Source organism: Lampetra planeri, chromosome 19 (genome assembly GCF_965212315.1).
Source record: "Lampetra planeri chromosome 19, kcLamPlan1.2.h2, whole genome shotgun sequence".
Classification (NCBI taxonomy): Eukaryota; Metazoa; Chordata; class Hyperoartia; order Petromyzontiformes; family Petromyzontidae; genus Lampetra; species Lampetra planeri.
Genome location: NC_136125.1, coordinates 11,362,716 through 11,389,399, shown reverse-complemented (window position 1 = coordinate 11,389,399; position 26,684 = coordinate 11,362,716). Strand labels below are relative to the sequence as shown.

Here is a 26,684-nt window from a genome sequence, read left to right as displayed (position 1 = left end):
TTCTGCGTGTTTCCGAGACGCGTTTACACGGGGACCCCCCCTCCTCCTCCTCCACCTCACTGGGCGGTGCCGGTCTTTGTTGCTCGGACTGAACTTGCAAGGGAAGGGCGAGGCTGGGATGCTCGATGTCGAGGACGCTCACAGTGGCGTGGGGGGGGCACTACCAACGTGGCAGGGAGCGAAACGGCAGAATAAGAGGGCCTAATTGCCACGGGCCTTCAACGTGAACGTAGCGGGCCCGACCCTCCCGGGACGTGCCGATTTGCTTGATCTGCCGGTGAGGGGCCACCCGTGGCCTCGGAGTAGAAAATAGAGACGTGTGGGGATTGATCGTGGGGGTTTGCGCGCATAAAATTGAGGGCTTCCTTTTCAGAACAATCAGGGTAATTAGGAGAACAAAGAGTACTTTATTTATAATCTCACCTCATGCCAGAGTGCCGTTCTAGGAATAGCTTGGATATTTGCCAGAGAAATATTTGTGGAAGGACTTTGGTGTGATTTGTCAAAAAATAAAAAAAATGTTGGCGCGGGGGGGGGTAGACGCGACGGCACTTCGCGCATCAAACAAAAGAATGACACCGTGGTAAGGTCGCATTTGCCGTGTTTAAAACGTTTCGTTTTATTATTTTCCATAATGCTTCTTGGTTTAAATACGGGACAAAAAAAATAGCGGGAGAAAACCAACCAACGCAGAGAACCAAACTTTTACACTTTTCCTGGACAACAACAAAACATTTCATAAAGGAAAGTCTTTTTTTTCGTTGTTGTTTATTTGTTGCAGAAATACGGGGCAGTGGTGTACAAAAAACAGGTGTGCGTTTAATTTAAAAAGACGACGTCAAAAAAAATACAACGGCTTACGCAACGGATCGATGATAATCTGTGGAAAAGCAAAATAACCCCCCTCCCATGTTAATGATCATCAGCGCGCTTCCCAAGGAGGGATACAGCCTGTCTCTGGCATCGTCCAATGTCACTCGTAATCGCGTGAGATATTCACTGTGACACTTGTTGCCCTCGCAATGCCCCCTGGTGCACCCATGGGCATTGCCACCCCCCCTCATCCAACATCCAACAATCACTCTCAGTCACAAGGGCCGTTACAAAACATCAGCGGCTTGTCTGGTTTCCTTTATAAAATTGGAATCGAGGAGTCAAGCGGAGTCAAACTAAAGCCAACGACGATAATAGCGGGCATTGGGCAGCCTTTTATTTAAATAAAAAACTGCAAAAATGTTCGTAGTATGGTCGCTCAAGAATTCCTTTTAAAAATGCTCCTTTTGTTGCGCGCCTGTGTGGATTGAGGAGCATGTGTTTTGTTTTAAACTCGGAGACCACTTCGGTTTTTTACGCCGCTCGTTCCTCCGTGGCTAAAGTTAACCGTTAAATGGACCGTAAAGTAAATGTACAATTAACTTGAGACAATCATAATGCATTGCCCGCCACCGACGTTTGAACCGTGTTCCCTTGGAACAATTAGAGGGCAGAGTGCGACGAATCGCTGCTCTTAAATTGCTTTCTTGAGTTTTGAGGATGGCGTGCAGTGTGGTTTTGTTATCGTTCACGAAGCGCGTACATATTGCATTGAACCAGAGTCTCAGGCCTGAAGGAGAATGGCACTGCTGGCATCTAGAAAGAATGCGGGCAAACGATATTCTCATCCCAGGCATCTTTCGCTGGGCTCACAATCGAAACCAAAATGAACGGCGATCGGCCTTCAAGAGCCTTGCCCATTCAAAATAATTAATTACGATAATACAAAAACAGCATAAATGCCCTTAACACTATCATTTATGTAATATTTACAAGAAAACAGCACCTACATCATATAAATTAAGTACACAGACGAAGAATTATTACTCTACGGGCGGTGAAAATGTCTTAAAATAAGACAGTAGTGGGGCACCATACCTTTTTTTTTTTTTTACAAAACCTGTTGTCTTGAAATGGTACAAATCTCAAACAAGCACATTCGTTTTTTATATAAAGTTTGGGAATTATTACCGTGATGTCCTTTTTTTCCATGAGTCTCAATATCTCTCTCCCCAAAATTAACGTATCCTTACTGCACATTTTTTTAAACCTAAATTTGCCCTTGACTACTCTCGTGTACTGCACGGGTATCGTGGTATATTGCAAGGAACATATTTAAGTGCTTTGACGTTTTGTTTCGCTTCCTTACTGTTGCGTTTTTCGACCGAGCGTAGCATCGGCGCACAGCAAAGAGGAGGAAGCGCCTTGGCGATGCGAAGAATTCTCCTCTTTGGCTTTTAAAGCATCGCCTTCTGTAAAGCAGTGCTTTAAAAGCCAGGAGTGAGCAAATAGGCCAACGTGAATTGCTTTCATAAACCAGAAACACAAAAAATATATATATAAAAACACCAGCAGCTTTCTCGTCCCTCTTTCAACACGCAATTTTTTTGTGTCATTTTCTGTTTCTTTTTCAATTCTCTTCAATCGCCCCCCCCCCCCTTTTCTTGTTCTCCCTCCCTCCCTCCCTGCCTCTCTCTGGACCATTCATACAGCCCGTTCCGGGAGAAGGACGAGGAAACAAAACATTTTGTAAACGCGGAGAGAAGCCTCGAGTGCGATTTTGAGCGATGGGGGAGGGAGGAGAGAAAAACGAAAAATAACAAATGTGGGATGGCAGGTGCCCAGGGGTAGCTCCAGTGAAAGGGGCGCTCATCCCGAACAACAGAATCCTCAGCGTCGGTCACAGGCCCAGCCAGGGAGGCCTTCAGGCACGCGTAGAAACTGTTTACAGGATTTAATTTTGTATGTTTGGTTGGTGGTGGTGGGTGGGGGAGCGGTTATTTAATATATCTGAGCCACTTCTGCGCTTTTCTGCGGCACGACCACCAATCCGTACGCGTCTCTCTCTCTCTCTCAATCACTCTCAACCCACAGCACCACCCTTCACCCCCCCCCCCCCCCCAGGAGGGGCTTTGCGTGTCCTGCTGGAAAGCTCTGCCTCGAACGGCATCGCCGTTAACCGTCCAGAGGAGCCCTTTAAAATGATAAAACGACGATGCCCTTGGGGCTTTTTCTCCTTTTGAGGCCCTCTCCGTTGCGTGACGCGCGCCATTCCTTTGGCAAGTAAAAGTTCGCCGAGTTTGTGCAATCAATTGCTGCTGACTTGAGTCTTTTCTGAGCAGCCGTGCCCTGTGGTGGGAGAGGAACAGCGGTGTTGAGGGGGCAGGGGGGGAATTGTGGGGTGGAGGAGGAGGAGTAGGTGGGTGGGGAGCCGCCGCAGTTGCTTGTCCTTAAACAGGTCCTTTTGGCCTCGTATCCCCAGCTAAGTGGCCTGGGTCTGCGTGACCAATTTGGCAGGGCGCCGGTAGACGCGACTGGCGGCGCGTGCCCCCTCCCCAGCCCCACGGCTCCCACTCTTGGATACCACGTCTTGTTGTTCGTGCCGTTGTCGGCGCTAGCTTCAGTCCTGATTGGGTTGCTTGTGCTTGTCGGGGGTGGGGGGCAGGGGTGGGTCGTGGTTGGTCTTGGGCTGTTGTGCTTTGCACGAGGAGCGCAGTGGCGTTGCTGTCAGTGGCGGCGCTGCTGCTGCTGCTGCTGTTTGTATTGTTTGAAGGCTGCTGCTCGATGCAAGTGGGGAAATTGCTGACAAATTGTCTTTGGCATTGAGGCTGTGACTGCTGGATTGCGCTGCTGCTGCTGTCGTCGTCGTCGCTGCTGCTGCTGTTGTCGCTGTTGTTTGTGGTGCAGCCATAAGTGCGATTATTATTCGTTTGTGGATGACTTGGCCACGATTTATCCGTTGACCCCGTTGGCACAGGTGCACTGGCACGCCTCGTGGTGCTCCAGGTGCACGTCCGTCAGGTTCTTGTGAAAGCTTCCTCTCCACGCCTTTATCTGCAAGACCTACGACGGCACCACCACCACCACGTGCACACACACACGCACGCACGCGCAACACACATGGACACAGTTAAATATTCCTTCAAGATCAAGATGTCATCAAGACAAAAGCCGTTGAAGCCACCACGCCTCGCCAACATGTTCTACCCTCTGCCAGATCGCACAGCTGCCACACAGTAGACGGGCGGGTCTCCAACAGAGGTGTCACGTGTCTCGCCTCCTAGACCGCCGGAGTAATTAGAGAACATCAACTAAGGCTCGTATCGTGCTCGAGGCGGTGACATGACCCAGCACTAGGCCTGGCCACTGTTGTCTCGGCAGTCTTGACGTCTACACTCTGTCCAAGGTAATCGGCGAGGCCTGAGTAGACCTAGGGGAGACCCATGACCGCTTCATACACCCTGACGTGCCAATGCTGTTATCCATGGCCGGCAATAAAACTCAGGTGGCTGGATTTGTAGCACAGTTCACTGCCAACTGGGCCACTGCTCCCAATAACAACACAATCCACGTATAAGCACACATACAAACTCGCACACACACATAAGCACAAAAATCAAGATCTGCTTTTAGCCTCCGCTGTTCGTGAGAACATTATTCCACTTTGGTCAGCACTGCACGCAAAGGGGTCTGGCCAAAACAATTCACTCCCATTTACCTTTAGGCTGAGTTAACCTAGGCAAGGTTAACCTGGGTAAGTTACCGTTTGCAAGCTCCTGAGAATGTTCAGGCCTCATGTTTTATATATTTTTTTGCTATTTTTTGTTCAGGAATAATGTTATGCATAGCCAGGAATCGATTCTAGGATGCTGATACAGAGGAAGCAAACAGTGACCACTGAGCTACATCATCAAATCCCTTCTGTTTATCCATCAAGGATGTGGTAAAAAGCGCTGTTAACAAGCACCTATGAAGGTTGACGTGGTACACGGGGAAGTTGTCATGGCCAGCGCCACGACAAAATGCCGATGCCTCCCTCGCGCTGATCTTCACTCGCTGCGCCAGATTCATTATCATAGAAGGCCGAGAGGGCCTAGGACATGCTTCAAGCAGATGAAGATGCCACTTTCCGTTTATGTTTATCCATGGCCAGGAATCGAACTCGCAGCACCGGAATTGTAGGACGTCGCACGAGCTTATGCACCATAACTCCACGTGCACACGCACGCGCGCACATGAAATAACACCTTTGGTCACACTTTGTGTGCAGCGCTAAAACGGCCTTAATCTAAAGCCTTCCCACACCAACTTTATTGACAGGAACAGATTAAATTTCTCCGTTTCATCTGCGCATGAGTTCGATATTAAATCTCCACCGTCTAGCCGCCTATTCCAATTCAGCATACTGCGGTGGAACAAATGTGGTTGGATGAAATATGTGAAACCGAAGTCAGCCCTCGAAATGTGCTTTCCAAAGAGGGTGCGTAGTAGGGTTTATTGTTTCTGCACGAACATTATGTTTTATGTGTGTGTGTGTCCGTGTGCATGGGGGACAGGAGTGCATTGCCGAATGCGATGCATGACGGACACTGCCGCCCAAGTCTTGATTCGCAGCTATGGCCAACTTACGTGGCGCGTGACATCTGAACCGATCCCTGGGCCTTCCCCTCTAAGTCAGCTGAATTTCAAATAAGTACCGGGCACATCGTGGAAACATCAGCACTGGGGAGACAACGTTGTCTGGTGTGTTGTGGCCTGAATAGCGGCTCGCTCCCAGTCGTGCCTCGACCCTGGAGACCGAGGTTTTTGTTCTTGGCCATGCGCAGTATCAGGGGCACGTGGTTCCCGATTCATCCGGCCTACCTTCCCCCAGCTGGTGTCAGCTGAGTAGCTGGTGCGGTGGTGTGGTCACCAGGAGCGTTGAGTAAACAAACGGTGTCTGGGTGTGCGTGGTGCAGGCCCACACACCGCTCATGCACGCAACCATTCCAGCACTAATATATGTTCACCAACAGCACTTGCCCCAAGCTATCCCGACTTTTCTGTTTACAGTAGAGGGTTGAATAGTGCACTTTTGTGGACAGGATATTAAAGGTACACAGCGACCCACGTATGCCTCGTTTCGATCCAAAGACACTGACAAGACGCTCAATGTTGACCCGGTAAGATAACGCCGACGCTTGGTCGCTGTGACACTTTTAGCATCTTGGACCCCAACAGATTTCGCTCGCCCCCCCCCACGAGGGTGTTTGCAGATTCCATCGGCTGGCGTCGATGCAGCGGCGCTACGATACAGCGGGTAAATAATCGTTCTCTCGAGGCCAATTAATTTACCCGCTAGGGATGCTTCCCTGGTGGAACGGTTGCCACGCTGGACATTGCAACGAGAGAGGAGGTCGCCGGTCCGATCTGCCAGCGTGCCGCTTGAAACAACTGGCCAAGTTTCCCTGTAACCCTCTGCCTCAGCGCAGCGGTGTAAACGGGTTACCGCCGCAGTTGATTTGCAGGTGGTGTGTGTGTGTTGGTAAATTGTGGGTATTCCCGCTCTTTTTCGAAAACGTCTGGCCAGGTGTGGAGGAGAAGTAGGCCAACGAATCTTCAAGAGGACCTTCTCCCAGCAGTGGCGTGGGGAAAAATGTGCAGGGCTGCATCTGTAACGTTGACTATTCACCTAAGATAGTCGCCTTGCTGAGTCTCGTTAACTCTTTGTCATGCCCCCCATCATTTGGGATGTTGGGCCAAATCCATTTCTCGGTGTTTGGCATGTGGAATGAAAGCAGAAAAGCTGGAGAAACCCACCGAGCGTGTGGGGGGGGGGGTAACATTTCATCGCGCCACACAGATGCATTCAATGATCCATTAGGGCAATGAGCTGACCACCTTGTAGCTCTTTAAGAAGGATTACACATTTCACATCGGTAGATTAGCTTTGTTATTCATTTACATTTTTTTAAAATCCTCTTGTTTGTGATACAACTGAATGATGCTTACAGTTAAAACATTCCAGAGGAATATGGAAAAACCCCCATCCTGCCCTGCCTTGGCTCGCAATGCCTTCCGCATGTGGAATAATCATTTGCAGGGGAGAGCGATGATTTTCTTTCCGTGAAGGCCAAACGACGTGAGATGTGAACGAGTGATCCGAGTGGCAAGACACACAGAGCTCTCCTAGGTGACGATTTAAGCCTTGGGGGACATCGATGATGATGGACATGGACGATGATGATAAATCGACATCAATGATCAATCAATCATTGATAATGGACATCGATGATGATCATCATGGACATCGATGATGATGATGATAATGGACGTCGATTACGATGATGATAATCGACATCGATGATCAATCAATGATCATGGATATCGATGATGATGATCATGGACATCGATGATGATGATGATGATCGACATCAATGATCATGGTCAATCGATGGTGATGATGATCATGGACATCAATGATGATGATGATCGACATCAATGATCATGGACATCGATGATGATGATGATCATGGACATCGATGATGATGATTACGGTCCAAGTGCAATGTACTTCGAGGGTACCGAGCCGTAGTCTACGGCAGCCCCATCAAGGTGGCGTCAGTGATGTCTGTGCCAGACAATGTACTTTCTCCATCGGAATTCACAGCCACTCAAACTTGATCGCGACACGGGCATCGTCTGCGATGCTTTGTCCCCGAGGCTCCAGTTTCTTGGGATTTTCTCCCACGCTCCTCACCCTCCACACCTATACAGTTCCACCCCTCACCAGCTGTAACAAGCTAATTGTTTAATCCTCAATTGACGTATTTAATGTGTCGTGACGTTTGGCCAATGTTATAATCGGTTCCGGTAGTTATATTAATATTACACTTCTAGCAGTGGCGTCAGTTCACTTTTGAAGTCGGCTGTTTGTTTCGTTTCAGGGATTTCCCAAACAAATGATGTGACCCCCCCCCCCCACACATAAAGTGTGCCACGTAAAAACGAGGCAATGTTTTCGGACAGTTTTTATTGTGGCTGTGATTATCTTTTGCTATAAATAACGCGTTAGAAACGAATTTAACAGCAATTTGGAAGGGGCTTGATTTTTATTGGCCCTGTCTCCCATTGCTCCCAACCTCTGCACCTTACCTACAGGCACGCACTCGCGCGCACACACACAGGCAGATATTTTACAACATGTTTGTTCTCCTTTTCTCTTGCTCCGAACTCTCACCCCCTCCCTCCCCTCCCTCTCCTGCCTCCCCCTCTCTTTTTTTTCCATCAAATTTTTTTTTGCAGTTGCAGGGCTGCACATTCCGTTGCCTCTCGCGGTTATACAACAAGCAGCTGCACGACCCCTCCAGCACGCGCCTCGCATAGCTCTAACCCCACAGGTGATCGGCCCAACGAGGCCAAACGGCACGCGGCTTTTCCCATCAGACCCCCCCCCCACCCCCCGAAACGATGCCCCCCCCCACCCACCCACCCAGCCACCCACCGCAAAATCCAACATCGCCACCGTCGGCTTTGATCAATCCGCTGTTGCACGAAGGCGCCCTCAAGACGGTACCGTAATCTAATTCTAGATTTGAAGCTTTCGTGACTGCAAGGATTCGTATTCTTAGGTTTTTTCGGTAAAGTCACGTAGGTAAAACATTAAAATTAATAAAAGTAAAATAAAATAAAAATAAAATAAAAATAAAATAAAAATCACGATGTTTCGGAGGCAACACAAGCTTCCGTCTTCAGGTGGAACCGTCACAGCACGCTTGCTTACTTGATACAGCAAGAGTGCTGTGACGGTTCCACCTGATGCCCCCGTCATTTAGCCCTTGACCATCGCCCATCATCACACGGAGCGGCGTGTCCTGCCGAATCCCACTTTACTTCTCCTAACAGATTTCATCGATGACTTTAAAATCTGCGCGTACGTTCTCTAAGCCAGCGGGTTCCCAACCTTTTCTCGACGCCCGGAAAATAATTTGTGGAAACGTCGCGGAGTGCAAAATAATGTCGTTTTGCGCAGGAACGAAATGGAATTTGCCACAATTCCACTCTCCGCTCCCCCCCCCACGCCACGGCAGGTGGTCACGTGTGGCCTGCAGGCTGCAGGTTGTGAACCACTTCTCGAAGTTGTGTGCTCCGCTCACAGGTCCATAATTACTTAATTTTGGGTTAAATGGTGTCGGTTTGTAATCTTTCAAATTTATCTATATTTATATATACTTATATATTTGCTCATATGTGTTTTATCATGTTATATTTCGCACCTCTGATTAACACGGCTGGCTACGTACCTTGCTAAAGAAGTTCAACATACATATACATACATAAACTTTTTTTTTATCCACATTATATCGACATGATCTCACCCAGAGAAATTAGTTATGAATTATAATATCGGTCCTGAAAGTCTATTTATGAAATTGTTCCTCTTACCATGTCTTGGCATGTACTAAGCGTGCATTTCTCCATGTTTGTGTAGTTGTCAGTGTTTGTTACACATGTCAACCCGTGTGATGTGGCCATATGCCACGGTCAGCTTTTGTACCAATTGGAGTCACCCATGCACTTGAAAACACAAATTCTTGCAGCCGGCCCTTTCACATCGCGTGCTTGTTATTTTAAACGTATCTTTTTTTTTCTCTTCTGTCTAAATCCCTACGTTGCAGGCTGGCCTTGACCAATTAAAGTTTCAGCTGTGGCTCTGCATGCAGCGGCACTCTCCAGGGTTAGCTTGTTTTGTTTTTCCCGAGGCTTGTGAAATGACCCTAAATATTTGGCTGGGAACGGTTGGCTTTGTAACGCCAGTCCACTCTGCAACGGATTAGTCGCGTGCAAGATAAGAGCTTAACATGAGGCCAGCCTTGACAGCAAAATTCAGCACGGCACGGGGAAGCTGCACGGCGAGGAAAATCATTTTTGGATAATTCCTAGAACACTTGACCCTCAAATGCAGCGATTCTTAGAGAAGGTTATATTTAAACTCGGCAGACACGCAAATATTTAAGGTTTCGGTTCGCTGCTTGATGAAGATCTCCCCAGGCCCTGTTCGTGTTCGTCATGGGAGTAGTCGACCACGCTTCACCACGATGGTCATTTTGGTGGGGGGAGGGGGGGGTGTGCCCAAGACCGGTTCCGATATCACGTGCTGCTGATGTTGGCCATGAAGGGGAATCCCACTCGGGTCACCAGGCGAGCAGCTCCCCCATGGTTTAGGATATAGTGAGGAGAACAACGCTTGGTGGTAAAGCGGCTGCCTGGCACGTGGGTTGCTGCACAACACAGGACAGCAAGCCCTATTCATGACAATTCATTAACTTACTTGGGGGCAGGAGGTCGTGGGTTCAACCACAACCCTGACACCTGTATATGTGGAGTTTGCATGTCTCTCTCCCCGTGGTCACGTGGATTTTTCTCGAGGTTCTCCGGCTTTTCCCTCCACATTTGGATTCAACATCACGCGTTTAGAGTATTTAGCTGCTATAAGTTTCCACGCGACAAGCCGCTTCGTTGAGCAATCATTTGTGGCCAGGTCGCTTCTGAAAAAGAGCTACATACCTCAGTGGGCCTTACCTGCTAAAAAAATATAAATAAAGTAGTTTTCATTTAGTTTTACTATGTGTACAAAACGAGTATAATACATCCGTGTGGCCAAATGCAGCTAAACAAACCGGTCATCTGCGCGTGCCCTCCCCCCGACCCCTGCAACCTCACGGCCCCCACAACCCGCGCGTACCGCCGGGCGCTGGTTACCTCGTGCACCTTGCGCGCCGTGCGCGTGGCCTTGCAGCGGCACTGCGTGCAGTTGTGGGCGCAGCAGGCGCAGTTCCCGCCGCAGCGGCGCACGAGCACGCAGCTCGGCCAGAAGACGGTGTCGGTGCGGCCAAGCTCCTCGCGCAGCGACACCGAGTAGTTGCGCGGCGTGCAGCTGTAGAGGCGCACCTCCTCCCGCAGGCGGTTCAGGTTGAGTTCCCCTGCGAGAGCAGACGCCCCGCGTGGAGGCGGTGTCAGTGCACGGTGGCCGGCGCACGTGTGTGCCGACGCAGTTATGTACGTTGAACTTCTTTCGCGCCGTACGTAGCCAACCGCGCTAATCGGAGGTGCCGGGGAGAAGGACGACCAACTAACGCACACAAAGCAGTTCTAAAGATGTTGGTTGTCAGCGAAGATTGAAAAGTGCACAACTCCAAGTGGCTTCCTAATAGCGGAAGGAAGAGCGTTCCAGACGGCCGCAAAAGCTCGGGCACGGTCGCTGGTTTGGTTGACAGACCATGGGTATGATTTACGTTTTGGTAAATTTCTCTGAAGTTTAAAAAAATATGTATATTTTAAAAAGATTTTACCACTATTTTTTGGGGGGAGAGAAATATTTGCCGTGTTTCGGCCGTTTCAGCGAGATGTGAATGTGGTTTAGAGTATTAAATACATCGCGGCTGGCATGTACTAAGGCGGAAATCGCAAGTTTGTGAATTCACTCAGGCCTTTGATTAGTCACAGTGCCTTTGTCTCATCTCCGCGAGCAGTTGTGCACGTTGTCAATTCTGTCTCGAGACGAGATAAACTGAGGACACCACCAAAGCTGTCCGGGTACATAGAGATGCCTTTTTAATTTCTGCTAGTTTGGGTGCAACACACACGGAAAAAAAACTCGTAATGGGCTGATGTCAGATTAAATGATGTTCTTGATGGGAATAAAGTACTCGGTATATAGTGGAGTGTATTATCATCACCGTAAGATTCCTAAAATGTAAATGTTTCAATTTGGTTCCCAAATTGTATGGCCCAGATGTTTCTTGGTTTCCTACTCAGGCAGAGTCAGCCTGAAGGTCAAGTTTCGTGCTGAACACTCACAAATACACGATCCCCATCATCAGTGAGCCAAGCAATTTCCCTCCTGTGCAGTGTGTGACCCTAAAGCCGACAGAAAACAGACAAAAGTCCCTTTGCCAGTTACTAACGTGGCACTGGAATGTGTTGCATGTAGGCCGCAAACAATCTGTGCCCGACCATCGACATTTAAGCCTCCTGAATGCAAACAACCGAAGCACCCAAAGCTTTTGCAGCCAATTTAAACCGTCGGCGCAGATGCGGTCGGGTTTGGGATCAGAGCCAGTGTCGGGGGGGGGGGGTGGAGGGCCTCGGCACTCCACTGGGCACCAAACACTCTGTCACAAGTTGGATGATATCAGTAGGGGGTGGGGGTAGCTTCGCCATCCTTACCGTTCCAGCGGCGGCCGTGAGCCGAGCTCCTCCCGCGAGCCTGCGGGACCGAGAAGGCCAGCCTGTCGAGCTCCACCTGCCACGACTCGGGCTCCAGGAACTTCACCATGTCCTCCAGCGTCTCGAACGCGGACAGCGTGTGCGAAAGCACCTCCATGGCGGAGCTCGCCAGCGGAGGGCCCAGGGTCCCCGGTGCCCCCGGCGCCGCCGAGCCCGCGGCACCGGCGGCCCCGCCGGCGGCACCGGCCCCATCGGCGGCCCCGCCGTGCGTGCCCAGGGAGTACGCGGTGGCGGCAGGGAGCACGTCCGCCTGGTGCCCGTGTCGCGCCGGGACGTGCATCTCCGCACTTAGCGACGTCCCGACGGGAACCCTGCTGAGTGCCGTCTGTGGTTGCTGCTGCTGCTGCTGCTGGTGATGCTGCTGCTGCTGTTGCGACTGGTGTGACTTGTGGTGGTGGTGTTGATACTGCTGCTGGTGCTGCTGCTGCTGCTGCTGCTGGTGCTGCTGCTGCTGGTGCTGCTGCTGGTGCTGCTGCTGCTGGTGCTGCTGCTGCTGGTGCTGCTGCTGCTGGTGCTGCTGCTGGTGCTGGTGCTGCTGCTCCCCATTCTGGTGCGTGCTGGCAGAAACGGCCAGCTCCTTGGCTCGCGTTCCAACCGCCAGAGCGGCGTCGGCGCCGTGCTGCTTGCTGCCCACGTGGGGCTTCTCCACCTCCAGCGTGCTCATGGGGTGCTTGGCCGCTTCCGCCGTGTGCTTGTCCCCGCCCGCGACGCTGCCGGCACCCAGCTTGCCGTGCTCCTGCGCGCGTTTCTGGGCGTGCATGTCGGCGAGGTGCTTGCTCACGTTCTGCAGGCCCGCGCCGCCGCCGGGCTGCCTGGCGCCCACGGCGGCGTGGTGAGCGTCCCCTCCGTGAGTTCCCGGCGTCCCCTCAGCTGGCCGATCCGCGACACGGTGCTGCGTCCCACTCGCGAGCGTGGCCACGGGCAACTTCGCCATCCCATGCACCGGCATGCCAGCGCCGGTGCCAGCCGACTTTTCGGATTCTGAGCCGACGCCGCGGCTGACGCTGCTGCTGCTGACGCCGCTCACGTGCGTTCCCGCCGGGTGCCTGGCCCGGTACGTGTACGTGCTGTGGTGCGGCTGCGTGCCCGTGCTTTCTGGCGGCACTTCCGCCACCGCCGCCTTGTCGATGGGAGCGTGCGAACCGGTGCCGGCCGTGCCGGCCGCGTGCGTGCCCACGACAAGCCTCTGCCTCATCGGATGCGACTGCGACCCCGCGCTTCCCAACGCGTCTTCTGGCTTGTCGGCGACGCGGTGGGAACCCGCGGACCACGCCGAGTGCGTGCCCACGGGGAGCCTCGCTCCGTGGACCTGCACCGCCGTGCTCCCGGTGGGAGTTTCTGCCGACTTCTCGACGTGACGGTGGGAACCGACGGCGATGGTGCCGCCGAGGTGGGTTCCCACCGGCACCCCGGCGCCTTGCGTCTGCGAGCCCTGGCGATGCGAGTGCCCTCCCGTGCCTCCCGTTGCATCTTCCGGCCTATCGGCGGCGCGGTGGGCGCCGGTGCCACCTGCGTGCGTTCCCACGGGAACCCTCGCTGCGTGCGTCGGCGTACGCTGATGATGCGACTGCGTCCCCGTATCTCCCGTCGCCTCTTCCGGCCTGTCGACCGCTCGCTGCGGCAGAACCGTGCCGACCGTGCCGCCGGAGAGCATCCCCGCGGGGACCCTCGCTCCGAGCGTCTGCTGCGGGTGGGAACCCGTGCCCGCCGGCGTTTCGGCCGGCTTGTCGGCGAGACGCCGCTGGGAACCCGTGCCGACGGCCCCTCCTCCGGACGGCGCCGACGCCGCCGCGGCCAAGGGGCTGCCGACGCCCAATTGCGTCTGCCCCGCGTGGTGCGCGGCGAGCACCGAGCCCCTCGCCGCCAGCGTCCCCGTCGCCGCCGCGGCGGCACCGGCGTCCGGAGTCAGGGCGGCGCCGCGGACCCCGGTCAGCGGCGCGGTGCCGATCGGCAGCATGGCGCCGGTGGCGGAGTCGGAGGCCGTGCCGGTGCCGACGGGTCCTCTGTGTAGGGTCCCCACCGCCAGGCCTGTGCCGCCAGACAGCTCCTGCAGGAAACCGATTTGTACGTTGTGTGAGCTTTTGTCGTTATCATCAGCGTCGGTCGTGATCTATCCGCGGCTGGATAAGGGCCTCTCCCAGATGCTGCAATCTTGCGCTGCCCTACGATGAAATACAATCCATGTGGCACCTGCATGCAAACGTATTTCATCAATCCATCTCTGCAGTGGGCATGTTCTTGATTTTGGATTTCATTCCATCGATCGTCTCGACCACCAGCCATGCAGGAGGGCGTGGGTTCGATCCCGACCCTGATGCCTGCTGTATATTTGGTTGCGTGGATTTTTTCCTCGGGTTCTCTCTTTTTTCCCCTCCACATTTAGAAACATGCATTTAGATCAATTCGATTATTTGGCTGCGATATATTTCCACATGATAAGCCACTTCGTTGAGCTATCACTTGTGGCCTGGTCGCTTCTGATAAATAATCTAATAGCTCGGTGGGCTTTTTAGTGATTTGCTTTCTTTTCGTATACTTTGCACTCCTAGCGTGTGTTCATACTGTTTGCTGTTGCAACTTTCAGACCCTGCTCTGACTGAACATCTGTGAAACAGAGCTTTAAAGCTCATGGCATTACTCCAGTATAAATCAATATTCGGATTCTGCTTCCAGCGGGCGTGTCCTGCCGAAGCCTCACTTGCCTTCATTAACGGTCAAGACGATGTCTCTAACTTGCATTCGTGTTTTTATTGGCGTTGTCATTAGCTATATCCAGATTGGATGATATCCAAATTGCGTGCAATGGAGTCAAGCCATGAAATGAAGAAACACCCCTCTGGGATGATAACAACAGCCAGCTGAGCATTACTCTGTGTCAGGGACCAGCCCCCAGATGATGGCATCACAGAACTACTTCTGGACTCTGTTCAATGGGTGCCTCATGTGCAACATTGGATTTCACACGCTACCCTCTCCCCACCATATAGAGTTGCAATTTGATTTGCGTGTAATTTATTTTGGGTCTCATTTTTTACTGCACCGTCCCAAGTAACATTATCGTGCCGTGCAATTTGCGTAAGTGGTAGGTAAACAATCGATTCCACCACGTGGTGGACTCTACGCGTGTATCATAATACGAATTGACTCTCATCAACGACTCAAAAGCATCGTCACGTACTCTCTGCTCGACAGCTCTAAGGAATATCCGCTGCGTTTCAGTCCTTTTTTCTTTATTTACATGTATAAATGTGTACGCATCACATGATATTCATCTATTTAATACATGTTGTTCATCAGAGTCTGGATATAATTAGGAGTATGAACGTGATTTTCTTTTGCCAGGTTTCACGATGACCACGTCACGAAATGTGCAAAAACGACTCTGTCCAGCGACTTGTCCAGTTGACAAGTCGCTTTTAATCGTGGATGGTCCGAGCGCCTTCGGAGGCTATGCTCTCTCCGTCGGAGCGAGTTGCGACTGCTCTGACACAGGTGCTCGGGCAGCCTCTGAGCCACCCTTCGACCGGAATTCATTTAGCCGAGTGCTCCGTTGCGCTTCCGTTGAGAGCCGCCGTTAAAAAAGACGGAAGGGGGGAACGTTCGGAGGAATGGCCAACACAAATGTTTTGCCTCAACCTCGGTGATTCCATTCAGGGCTTTGTTTGGTCCGCCAACCAAGCCGGTAGCCACGCTTTCTTGTCAGTACTCATTAGACGAAAGAAATCAAAACAATATGGAGGCGTTTCCGCGGAGGCCATGCTCTACGCGGCTCGCCTCCAAATCGTTACAACTCCAGCCAACGCATCATCGTTCATTGCGATTATTATCATCATTTAATGTTAAGTCGACGGCGTCAGGCCATATTCATTTTTTTTAAATGGCCTCTGCGGCAACAAGTGGCCTGAGCTTCCTCGTTGTGACTAATTATACGGTGGGTTATTCGGCGCCACGTCCCCTGCCAAGGGAACTGTGCAACAGCAATAACGCTGAACAGTGCAAAAGCTGCGCTCAGTGCCTATTTGGAAAGGCATCCGAAGTGTGCCGCAGCATCAAATATAGACGTCGTGCGCACGCAAGTGTACACGTCGGGGGTCCATCCGTGCGCGGCCGCGTTGGTGAAATGCGTTTTAACGACGAATGAGCATTCCGCGTGACGAACGTAACCTTCGGCGTTTATAATCTGCGTGTCGCCGGGGATGGGTGGTCGGAAGCACAGCCACTGCGGGAGGTGGAACAGAAGTTGAAAGGTGCGTGGACAGACATGCATGCTGGGAATTGCATTTTTGGGACGGAGATAGGAAGACGAGCTTCAGAGGACAAGCACAGATTGGTCAGATCACACTGAGCGTTCATAAAAGTTGAGTGATCCTGGGCAGGACACATCATGGCTAGCACGGATGATGGTCGATGGATGATGGCCGGTGATGGGATGGCAGTCAATAAAGGGAGCACACCTTCGAGGATGACTACCGCAAGGGGTGATGACATCGGTTCGTGTGCTGCAGTGAGATGGATTATGGTATGTATGTATGTATGTTGAACTTCTTTCGCACCGTACGTAGTCAACCGTGCTAATCAGAGGTACGGGGAAAGGACAACAAACTAAACACAAAAAGTATTGCAGGACTCTGTGAAGTGACAATATGGAGATGACTTTATACAACGGTGGACAGATCGTGGCTAAGGATGATGATGATGATAATAATTCCTGACCGTTGAAATTCAAGAACTGTTCCAAGTTAAACACATTCCTGCAGAGGGAGCTGGTAGGAACGTTGGGTTGCTCGGTCAATGGCCAGGGTCAACGGCGGCGTGGTGTATTCCGCAAATATGGCCGACTGTGAGGGCGGGCACAAGCCGGCGTGAGTAGGTTAAACGTTGAGTTTTATAAGGGCACCACGGGGTGACCAGCCCCTCCCCACCCAGCCCCACCCCTCCCACCCCCAACCCAGCCCCACCCTCTCCACCATCCCCACCCAGCCCCTCCCCACCCTCCCCACCCAGCCCCTCCCCACCCTCCCCACCCAGCCCCTCCCCACCCTCCCCTCCCAACCCAGCCCCTCCCACCCCACCCAGCCCCTCCCTGCACGACGGACACAATAATCCCCTGTGGGCTGGTGTAACCAGGAGGTTCCTGCCAGTAAAATCCAGCCTCTTAAATAAGCATGGGGGCAGCACTCCTCTCGTGTTTACGGCGTTGAGCCAGTGAAATAACTTCCCATTCCTATAGTGGTGGTAAGCGCATCAACAGGGAAAATGTAGTTGACGTCTCACGAATTGCTATTTATTTTAAAACCCTAGAGGGGTGATGAGTAATTTCTTCCAACCACTGCAACACCGCACAGGATAACACTTGAAAAGTAGTAACGTTTGGTAGTAAAGAGTAACGTATAGTAACGTTCATTAATATGCATGGTCAGTGTTTTGGTTAAAGAGATGTACCATTGGTATACCTGTCGCTGCGGACTATGGCGCTGTGGACCCTGCCGCCTGAGTTTGATTCGTGGCCACGGCTAACATCACTGGCAGAGTGAACTGAACCTGGTTACCTCATTCACCGACCCACGCTCGCCAGCATGGTGAGCTCTGGCCAAACAACACCTGTGACCGATACGGTGGGTTGTTTGACGAGCAAGTGTATTCACAAAGGCTGTAAATCGTGGTTATAAATATGAAGGCATTCCGAAAAAAAGGCTGAGGTCATTCATTATATATTTACATACTTATTATGAAAAAAGTCCTTTTGCATAGCCGTACCCTAGAGTATGATCATAAAATCTAAGCTGGCTCTACCTCCCGGACCGAATTAAACCACAGCGGCCCAAGCGCTGTTATTAAATTAGCCCAACGGATGTTCTGACAGCTTCGCGTGCCGCTGGCCAGCCATGCCGGACCGTCAAACAGAGAGACAATCGGCCACCCGCACCTCCTCGGACACAAAGCATGGCTCGCACTCGACCCAATCCGCGAGGGTGATGCTGCCGCCAATAACGGTGAGCCGCATTTTTTTTTTTTTACAATTCGATTAAAATGTAACGATTGCGGCGGGCACGTGGTGAGCTCTGGTGCCTCCGTTGGCTGCAGGGGGGGTTCACGCGAACCCCGTTACATAGAAGACGCACACGTGTCGAGAAACGCCGGTTCTTGCCAGACAATCGATGATTGTTCGACGCATTGGTCCACACCTCGTGGACACCCTGTATGATTAACAATGATCATACATGCAAGGGGCCATTTCTAGGTGGCAAAAGGGTGTGATCATGACCCCCCCCCCCCCCCCCGGCTTTCTGTCGCTCCCCAACTCCGACCAGGCCTATACCATAACACCTCCTTATCAATCCCTTTAGTTTTACTGTATAACAAATACACCACCACTTACAATAACTCAATTCTTAATTTCCAATTACTATCATGCTATGGTACAAAATTTATCATTTCTGTAAAGCACCTTTGTAAAGGCTCTATATAGATCTCATTAGGATAAGATAGACGTGATCTTATCATCAACATCATCATTCCATGCATGTCACATGACATCACCATACTTTTGTGTATGGCTAAAAGTGGCTTCCTACGCAATCCACGAGCTCCTTCCCTGAGTGCCGTCACCAGGACTTCAATTGTGGCCGGGGTCTGTCCAAGTCGGTGATCCAGAATAGTTTTTGTTCTACTCCCGCACACAGAACACCACATCAGATGTACCACTCGCTCCACTTGCGGCTACAAGTCACGTGCCGACTCCCGTCTACCGGTGGGCCGCAAAAAATATTCCCGTGAGAAATGTAAAGCTCACCCCCCCTTACCCCCTGTCCCCCCAGCTTTCGCCAAACGTTCCGTCTCTGCGGCGAGCGAGCGGTGGCGGCAGCGGCTTAGCGAGCGGCGCACCCACCGTGTCCACGGACGAGTAGTAGAGGCGGAATCCCGGCTTGGCGGGGAAGTACTCGTCGGAGCGAAAGCGCACGAGCAACTGGTTCGACTTGGAGATCTGCTTGCCGCTGGGCGCCTTGGCCCCGCACCACCGGCCCCGCACGCTGCTGGCGCCGTCTGCCACGTCCTCCACCTCCACGTAGTCGTACCTGCGCGCCCGGCACGCCGACAACATTTCCCGCACCTCCGATTAGCACGGTTGGCTCCGTATGACGCGTTATAAGTTCCACAATACGTTGCGTACATTCACTCCACCGTGTGAGCCGGGGACTGCACGCTAGCCGTGTTAGGGCTGCACGTGGGATGGTGCGGCTGCCTCCCGCCAGCGGCGAATCGAGGAGTCGCCTGACTGTGACTACGCTAAAGTGCGTTACACCACTTGCATCACTGATCAATGGTGCCCGATTCTCGCTTCTATAGGAATGGAATCCATCGGACAACCCCAGACACCACAGAATAGCGTTAGAAACTCAACGTGTGTTTTTATGAACTCGTTCGTTTTGGTTTGCAAATGCCGTATGAAAATAATAAAAACACACTGGGTGTCATGCAGTGGAGTAGTGTGGTTGGGATGAAGTGCTAGGAATAACATGGAACTCCCTGTCCAATTTTGCCCAATTCTTTTTGTGGCTTAGCTCCTCGACACCTCTGACCCATGGGCCCAGGCACAGTTGCACCATCTGCACTCTCGATAGCTACGCGACTGCCAGTGATGCAAACTCCTTAAATTGGACCTAACCAAGCCCCTATGTGTTAAAACTTAATTTGGAGCTTTATGTACACTATGTGTTGCTCGATAAATCTTCTGAAGTCTTCAAAACTGTCGCTAGACAATGCATCACGTATTAAACACATACAGTAAATTGGTACAGGACGCTTGACGCAGAATATGGCAGGAATTGCTCCTAAGTGTACATAATGCCATCGTCCCTGAAAGTCGTTACATTTGTCGCTGTTTGCTCTGAGAAAATTCTAGCGGTGGGTAACCCAATGGTTTGCCAGATCCTCCGACAAAATCTCTGCGTTGCCAAATCTGGCCCACGGGGCTCCGTGCTGCGCAGCCGGGGGGGATGATATCCCTCCTCGGCGAGTCGCTCGGCCGTGGAGCGGACTGAGCTCCCGTCGCTCGATCCCGGGCAGGGTGAGTGGTTCGGGACGGGGTGGGGGGGGACCCCCCTTTGCTTTACGCTGACAACAAAAACAAACGAGCGAGCCGTGGGACCCTTGTGAACCACGCCCGCGCGCCTGCTCGCGCGCTACAGAGGGCGTGCGCCCGGCTCCCGTGCTCTCTGTCCCACCTGCCCCCGGCGGTGTTTTTTTGCGAGTGCCCCTTGTTGCCCTTTGCCCTGGCATGCGCACTTAGGGCCATATAGAGGCACGGAGTGAAAGTCCCCCCCACCCCCCTGTAATCGGAGGACTGCATCTGATGCCGTTCGTTCCCCACACTATACCTCGGCCCTGATCCCATTACCCTCCCCGTTGCCACCCTCCGAGCTCCTCCCGCTCGCTGTCCCAAAACGACACCGGTTGCCGACCCGAACCCACGCCTTGTCCCCGAACGCCAACGCGACAACTGGGGCTTTAAAGTTTTTTTTCCGCCAGCTGCCGTTCCCCATTGTCGTGGCGATGGCGATGACTGGCGGACGGGCAGAGCGAGCTGCGTGGCCACGGTGGTGACGAGAGCCACTCGTGGCACTCATCGTGCAGTCAAAACACACGACGCAAATAAAAAAACAACGTATTGCCGGATTATCCATCTGCCATTCTCCCGCCACTGCTGAATGGAGGCAAAGGATTCTGCCAATTGGCATGGGGCTTACTTCCGAGTTCTGCCCTGAGGCCCAGTTGGCCTCCAGAGGGGCAGCTGGGACGGAGCGAGAGGGCACTCTGCTTAAGCACGTGACAACGAACACTGGAGAGGAGAGTGGGGCGGGGGGGCTCTTTTGCGATGCCACAATTCAGATGTCAACAATGTTACGTATTGTTAAATAGTGGGGGGGGGCAGTGTCATTCTGAGACCCTCTCTCTGGCAAGGCACCCCTGGCCGGGTGCCTCAAAAACATCGAGTTCTTTTTTTGTGTGCCTTGGCTGATTTGCTTTTAAACGATAAACTAAGACGTAGAAATGTTCGCTTTAATTGTTCGATGCTGCAGGCCACTAGACACAGTGCAGAGCACCTGCAGCTACCTCCATACTCAGAGCGGCGGTCCCAGGCTCGGCACTAGCGACTGAGCCACACAATCTGTTCTGCAACAAACTGGCGAGCAAGGGACTTAAGGGAGCCTTGGTTTCGCAATGCATTTCTCGTGCGCTTGCACCCATTCAAAGCAGTGCACGCACTGGCAAATGCCCTCCAACACGCGAATACAAATCGCACTGGCATGCAGCATAACGTGAAATGTTTACGTATTTTCTTAATTCAATTTCAAAGCCAATGTTGCCCATAAACCTCACAGACATGAGCACCGTTCCTTGGCGAACTGTACTGAATGTTTTAGGGGGTTTGTAGTTTTAGTGAAAACGTATGAGGTGTTCACCGACAGATGGATTGACGAGCAAACGAACAGACTGACAGACGTCAGGATGAACATAACACTGCTTGGGCATTGCACTGAGTATCCCATCGGCTCCCTAAACTAGGAGAGGGCATGCAGAGGCGACAGGGAAGGCCGCCCCCCTGGGATCTCTGGCGCCGTCCGTACTTGCACACGCTGTGCTCGGGCTCCTCCAGACCGAATCTCTCGTCGAATCCGAGCTGAATTCTCGCGCCAGCCTTGGCCAGGAGCCGCCACTGCAGGGCCAAGCCGCGCGGGTAGCCCAACGGGAAGCGAGGGCTCTGCAGGAATCCGTCGCCCAGCACGTACACCGTCTCCTCGGCTATGCCATCTGCAGCGACGGCACAAAAAACAACAACAACAACAACAAAACAGCGCGTCACTTAAGAGGGAGACGCAGCGCAGACAACAGAGAGGGCTTAAAGATCTTCAGCAACTCAACGTTTTCACAGCGCCCTCGTCAATCCACCGATGGACGAAGCCCGCGCACGTGTCGGCCGTGGGGGTTTGGTTTGGCCATGCTTTGCCACGCTGCTCTGTGCGGGTTGGCGAAGAAAGGGCCTCAGGGCCCGCACAGATGTTGCTCAACGCCGATGTTATCCTTGTTGCGGGGAATGAACCAAGGTCTCTCGGTTTATAGTGCAGTGTGTGCTAACCACTCCACCACAATAAATGTGTTATCTTATCAATACGTCCCTAGGCTGTGTGTCCCAGACTCCCTGACCCGTGTTTGAAGCCGAGATTATTAGAAAAAAAGGCTTCAAAGTTAAGGTCAAGAGTCATATTATGGCACTCTCCTGTGATCCCCAACCACCATGCATTTCAACAATGTTAGTTCTAGGTGTGTGATAACGAATCAATCCATCGACTAAAATTGCTTATCACGCTTGGGATACGCGCATCGAATTTTGCGTGCAAGAAATCCATTATTTGCAATGCATAACAGAGAAACGAATGATACGCTAATGTTTTATATATGTAGGGTAATGCATAAAATACAATTGTACATGTGGGATATAGAAACTGAGAAACTATACAAAAAGACAGTAACAATTTTACGAAAATAAATACTTCAATCGAACCACAATACTGAATTGTGACAATTCATGCAATCACTGAGGGTTTCTATCTAGTTAATGCGGTGCCATCATGATGGCACTTTGAGAGAGGGTCTGACCTTGAGATTTTAAAACCCCGTCCAATTTATCGAAACTTCAAACTCAAGTCGGACATCCCGAGGCTCCACAGCAAAGGTTGGCATCGACAGCATGAGGGCCCTTTTGTATTTTTGATTTTGTGCTGTATCCCTTTAAAACTGGGAGACCGTCAAAATTAACTGACTAAAGGGGGGGGGGGGGATTTGTGGTACTCTACCAAACTCTGTTACTGAACCGATGATAAAACCACATTCGCCAATTAATTCCGGGGCGCCACATTTTCTCCGTTGCTGCTGCCACATTCACTTACTTGAAATTAAATATGGCTTAAGTCCCTCAAGATTCCCAGCACTTATAGTGACGCCACGTTCGAAGACAAGACTATACACACGCGCATACCACACAAGTCTGCTGGCATCGTGCCTGTTGGGTTAAAATGAAATCCCTGCATGTCTTTAGTGATTTTTTTTGTTGTTGAAAGAATTGTGTGGAGGGGTTGATTTTCTTCGTCTACTTCTTTTCCTCCTCCTCCTTCTTCCACGCTGCCTTCCCTGTCAATCGAAGCGAAGTTGGATTTCGCACACCGTGCGAAAGAAAAACGATGAAAGGAAAGTCGAGAAGATCAGTTTAATAACAACCCGGGCTGTCGGTGATACAAGAATAATTTAAACGGCCACAACAGCGACGAGAAATATTGCATCTACAAAAAATTATTGGGGCTGCTGGCAAAATCTCCGCGTAAAGGAATGAGGAACATTCAGCGTGTCGCCCCTTTAACAGCCACAAAGAAAAGTCTCAAATTAAATCATTGCACACCTGCGCAGATGTAGCGGGCCTGCCTTGGGACGGCAGCGCAGGTGAGTGCGCCCTGTGAATCGGGCAGCAGTGCCCTCCGAACGCAATTGGAATGAGGATTTTTGTTTAAAGATCGCGAGACACGGCACCGATGTTCCCTGAAGCTTCGACAAGCTGAGAAGGAACGCGTCCAGTGCACAAGGGTTATTCACTACCAGGTGAACGGCGTTTGAGACAAAAGTCTCTTTTGATGGGTCAATCAGGCTTGCAAAACAGACAAAGCACAGTATAACTTAGGTGTAAAAAAACCCAAGCAATCGTGAAGATTAGAACAAAATCGTAGCGTATGATAAAAAATTAAGCGTGTGGGAATGAACTGATGGAGCAGTGGCACGGTGGCTGGCAAGCTGCACTCATAACTCGGTAAGCTGCGGTGGTTTGTGCCATCTTCACCGATCTTGAGCCCCCCCCCCCCACTTCACCAACACAAACTCGTCCGGTGAAATACTGTATCATCAAATAGCCCTGTGGCCCTCCCCACCCCCCCGCCCCCCCCCGTGACCGTCATAGCGTGGGGAAAAGCTTCATCCAGCAGTGGATGAACAAAGAGGCTGTAAATTCACTCGTGTACACAGCAAGCATGCAAACAGACGCACTTTCAGCCGCGCCTTTTTCCCCGAGCAAACCGGAGTGGCCCAACGCAGCGTGGACGGAGCCGGCGGCGTCTCGGGGCCGGCCAGCCTCGTGAGTGCGCCACGCGTGCCATGTGCTTCATGTAACGCTCATATTTGACAACGTCCAAGTCACGAATGTTCCATCGATGTTTTCTCTGCGGTGGGCGGCCGAAGTTGCGTTTTCATTCAATCAGCGATAGCATCCCCAGTGGCCACGTGTAGTCCTCGAAAATTCTAAATTGAAAACTCATTTCCTTAAGAACTGCTTTTTTATCTCTCTCCGTCTCTTTAAATTCTTAGTTTGTTGTCCCCCCCCCCCACCCGCACAACTCCGACGAGCACGGCTGGCTCCGTACGGTGCGAAAGAAGTCCAACAGGCATGCTCACATATTCACAGAGACGTCCTCTGAACTTATCCGGTCGTCGACAAACGCGCGGCGTCCGCAGCGGCGCGGGTCTCATCACGAAGACTCCGACACTCCACCCCCCACACGGTGGAGGCTGGCTGCGCAGAGACTCTGCCCTGTGTCTGGCACGTGTCGAGCGAGGCGCCACTGACGGCTTGGCACGATGCAGGCAGGCGGACCGACTCAGCCGCGGCTCCGAGATCCGTGGGATCAGGAACGCGGTGGCACTCAGCGGCAGCAGCAGCAAGCAGTTGGTGCCCCCTCGATCGACGCGGCATGAGACCCCCTTTGCCAGTACCACAATATAATGATAGGGTTTTCTTCCCCTTTTTTCTGGCAACAAAACTGAAACATTCTTACAAGGATTCGTGTCTACATTAACCACAATACTTGCAGGCAAAATGCAAACAAGTATTGTGGTTAATGCAGACATGAATCCTTGTAAAAAGGTTTCAGTTTTATTTCCAGAAAAAAGGGGAAAACCCCCTATTATTATCGACTCGGCGTTGTTGCTTTCAGCTGCTGATTGATGAGGCCCCCCTCCCCCCTCGATGGGTGGCTCGCGATTAATGGGAATCCTCAATTCGCGATGTGGGTGTGGATGTTGCCACTTGAAGCTGTCGTCTGTACGCTGGGGAGCCACCCTAGACGCTCGGTTCCTTGAGGAAACTGCACTTAAACACTCTGACGCCTCCTCCTTCTCACTTAACACTGACGCCTCCAACTCCTCCTCATTTAAACGAGTAGTAGGTAGGGAGGTGAACCTTTTGTTTGTGTGATTGAGAACGAGGCACTGAAAGCCGCAGCGCCGACACGCAGTTTGGTTATTCGAGAGCTACAAACGCATGCACCGTGCTGATCATACAACAGCCATCGTCCATCGTCTCTCCTCTGCCGGATGAAGCTATCGCCACGCCGCTTGCATCCGTCACGCCCCTGCGATGCCACGGTCCATCGATTGCACGGTTCATCAGTGTCAACTCTATCGTCGTGGTGGTTGTCTTGATGGTAGTCGGGTCGCATTTCCCTGCCAATCCGTCGCCAGTTTCGCCCATTGGCCGTAGCCCCCCCCCCTGCATCGAATTGTCGTGCCAAAAGCCCGCTCGCTGCCCATCGAGTCCGATACGCGCTGTGCGTGTGCACTCTCCGATTCGCGTTGCCACGTGTTTTCCGCTCCCCGTCTCGCGGCGTAAATTCAAGTACAGTATTCATTGTGTCTCTGATTCTGGGTGCACTTTTAAGCTTTTTGTCGCATTTCCTCAAGAACAAATAAAAAATAAGAGTATAGAGAAGTGAAGTTTTAAACAAACAAAAAGAAGAGCCTGCTTTCCCAATCGTGTGGGCCCGTTCCTTGTACGCGAGGCTGAATAGTGAATTGGGGGTGTTACACCGTTAGGCTATGCGCAGTTAAAAATCACATTTTATTTCTAACTTTAAACTAAAAAAACCATCGCGTTTTGTTATTTCTGTGAGCCCCCTTTACCACCCCACCCCCTAACTTCCCCGCTCACCCCCCCCCCCCGGGGGCTCCCCGCCGCCTCCTCCCCCCCGTCTGTCGTGCTGCCTTACAACGCCCAGAACTGAACACACAAAAAATAATTCCATTGCAGTTGACCACGAGTCGAGACACATTTTGGAAACTCGTGCTCAGTGAAATTTCCAACCACAAGAACTTGACATTGACACTGCCCGCAGTCATTCCAACCGTGTAATACAAAATGATACTTTAATGCTTGAATAGTCAAGTACTGTTCCCACATTGCTGACTTTATTCGCCTGATTGATATGCCCCCGAGATGCGGTTGCGTCTTTAGGTGCGGCTGCATTTTGATGCCATACAAAAAACGAATATTAATTGTATTTGTATCACTTTCCCAGGTGAAAGTCCATTAAAATCACCGACTCATTCGCAGGATTGTGATTGCTATGTAAAAACAATTCTTCTCGCTATGTAGTGGCAGGGAATTTGAAAGAGTCCCACTGAACTATGATGCTGGCATGCAATGGCTTACTCCAGAGTGGTGAAGTCATCGCGTCTTGAATTCCCTGTGTTGTGGTGAATTTCCACAGACATTGCTTAATGATTAC

The 26,684-nt window shown here is 51.7% G+C and overlaps 1 protein-coding gene across 1 annotated transcript in view; it reads right to left on the bottom strand.

The window, feature by feature from the left end:
* Positions 1 to 594: 594 nt before the first annotated feature.
* Positions 595 to 26,684, bottom strand: part of PDGFC (platelet derived growth factor C) — a 37,680-nt gene continuing 11,590 nt past the window's right edge. The window contains exons 2-6 of the mRNA XM_078603019.1: positions 21,711 to 21,894; positions 18,971 to 19,157; positions 12,022 to 14,128; positions 10,555 to 10,775; positions 595 to 3,876 (exon numbers count right to left, since the gene is read on the bottom strand). Of these exons, the coding sequence (XP_078459145.1) occupies positions 3,766 to 3,876; positions 10,555 to 10,775; positions 12,022 to 14,128; positions 18,971 to 19,157; positions 21,711 to 21,894 (2,810 nt within the window). The 3' untranslated portion in view covers positions 595 to 3,765. The remainder of the gene's footprint in view (positions 3,877 to 10,554; positions 10,776 to 12,021; positions 14,129 to 18,970; positions 19,158 to 21,710; positions 21,895 to 26,684) is intronic.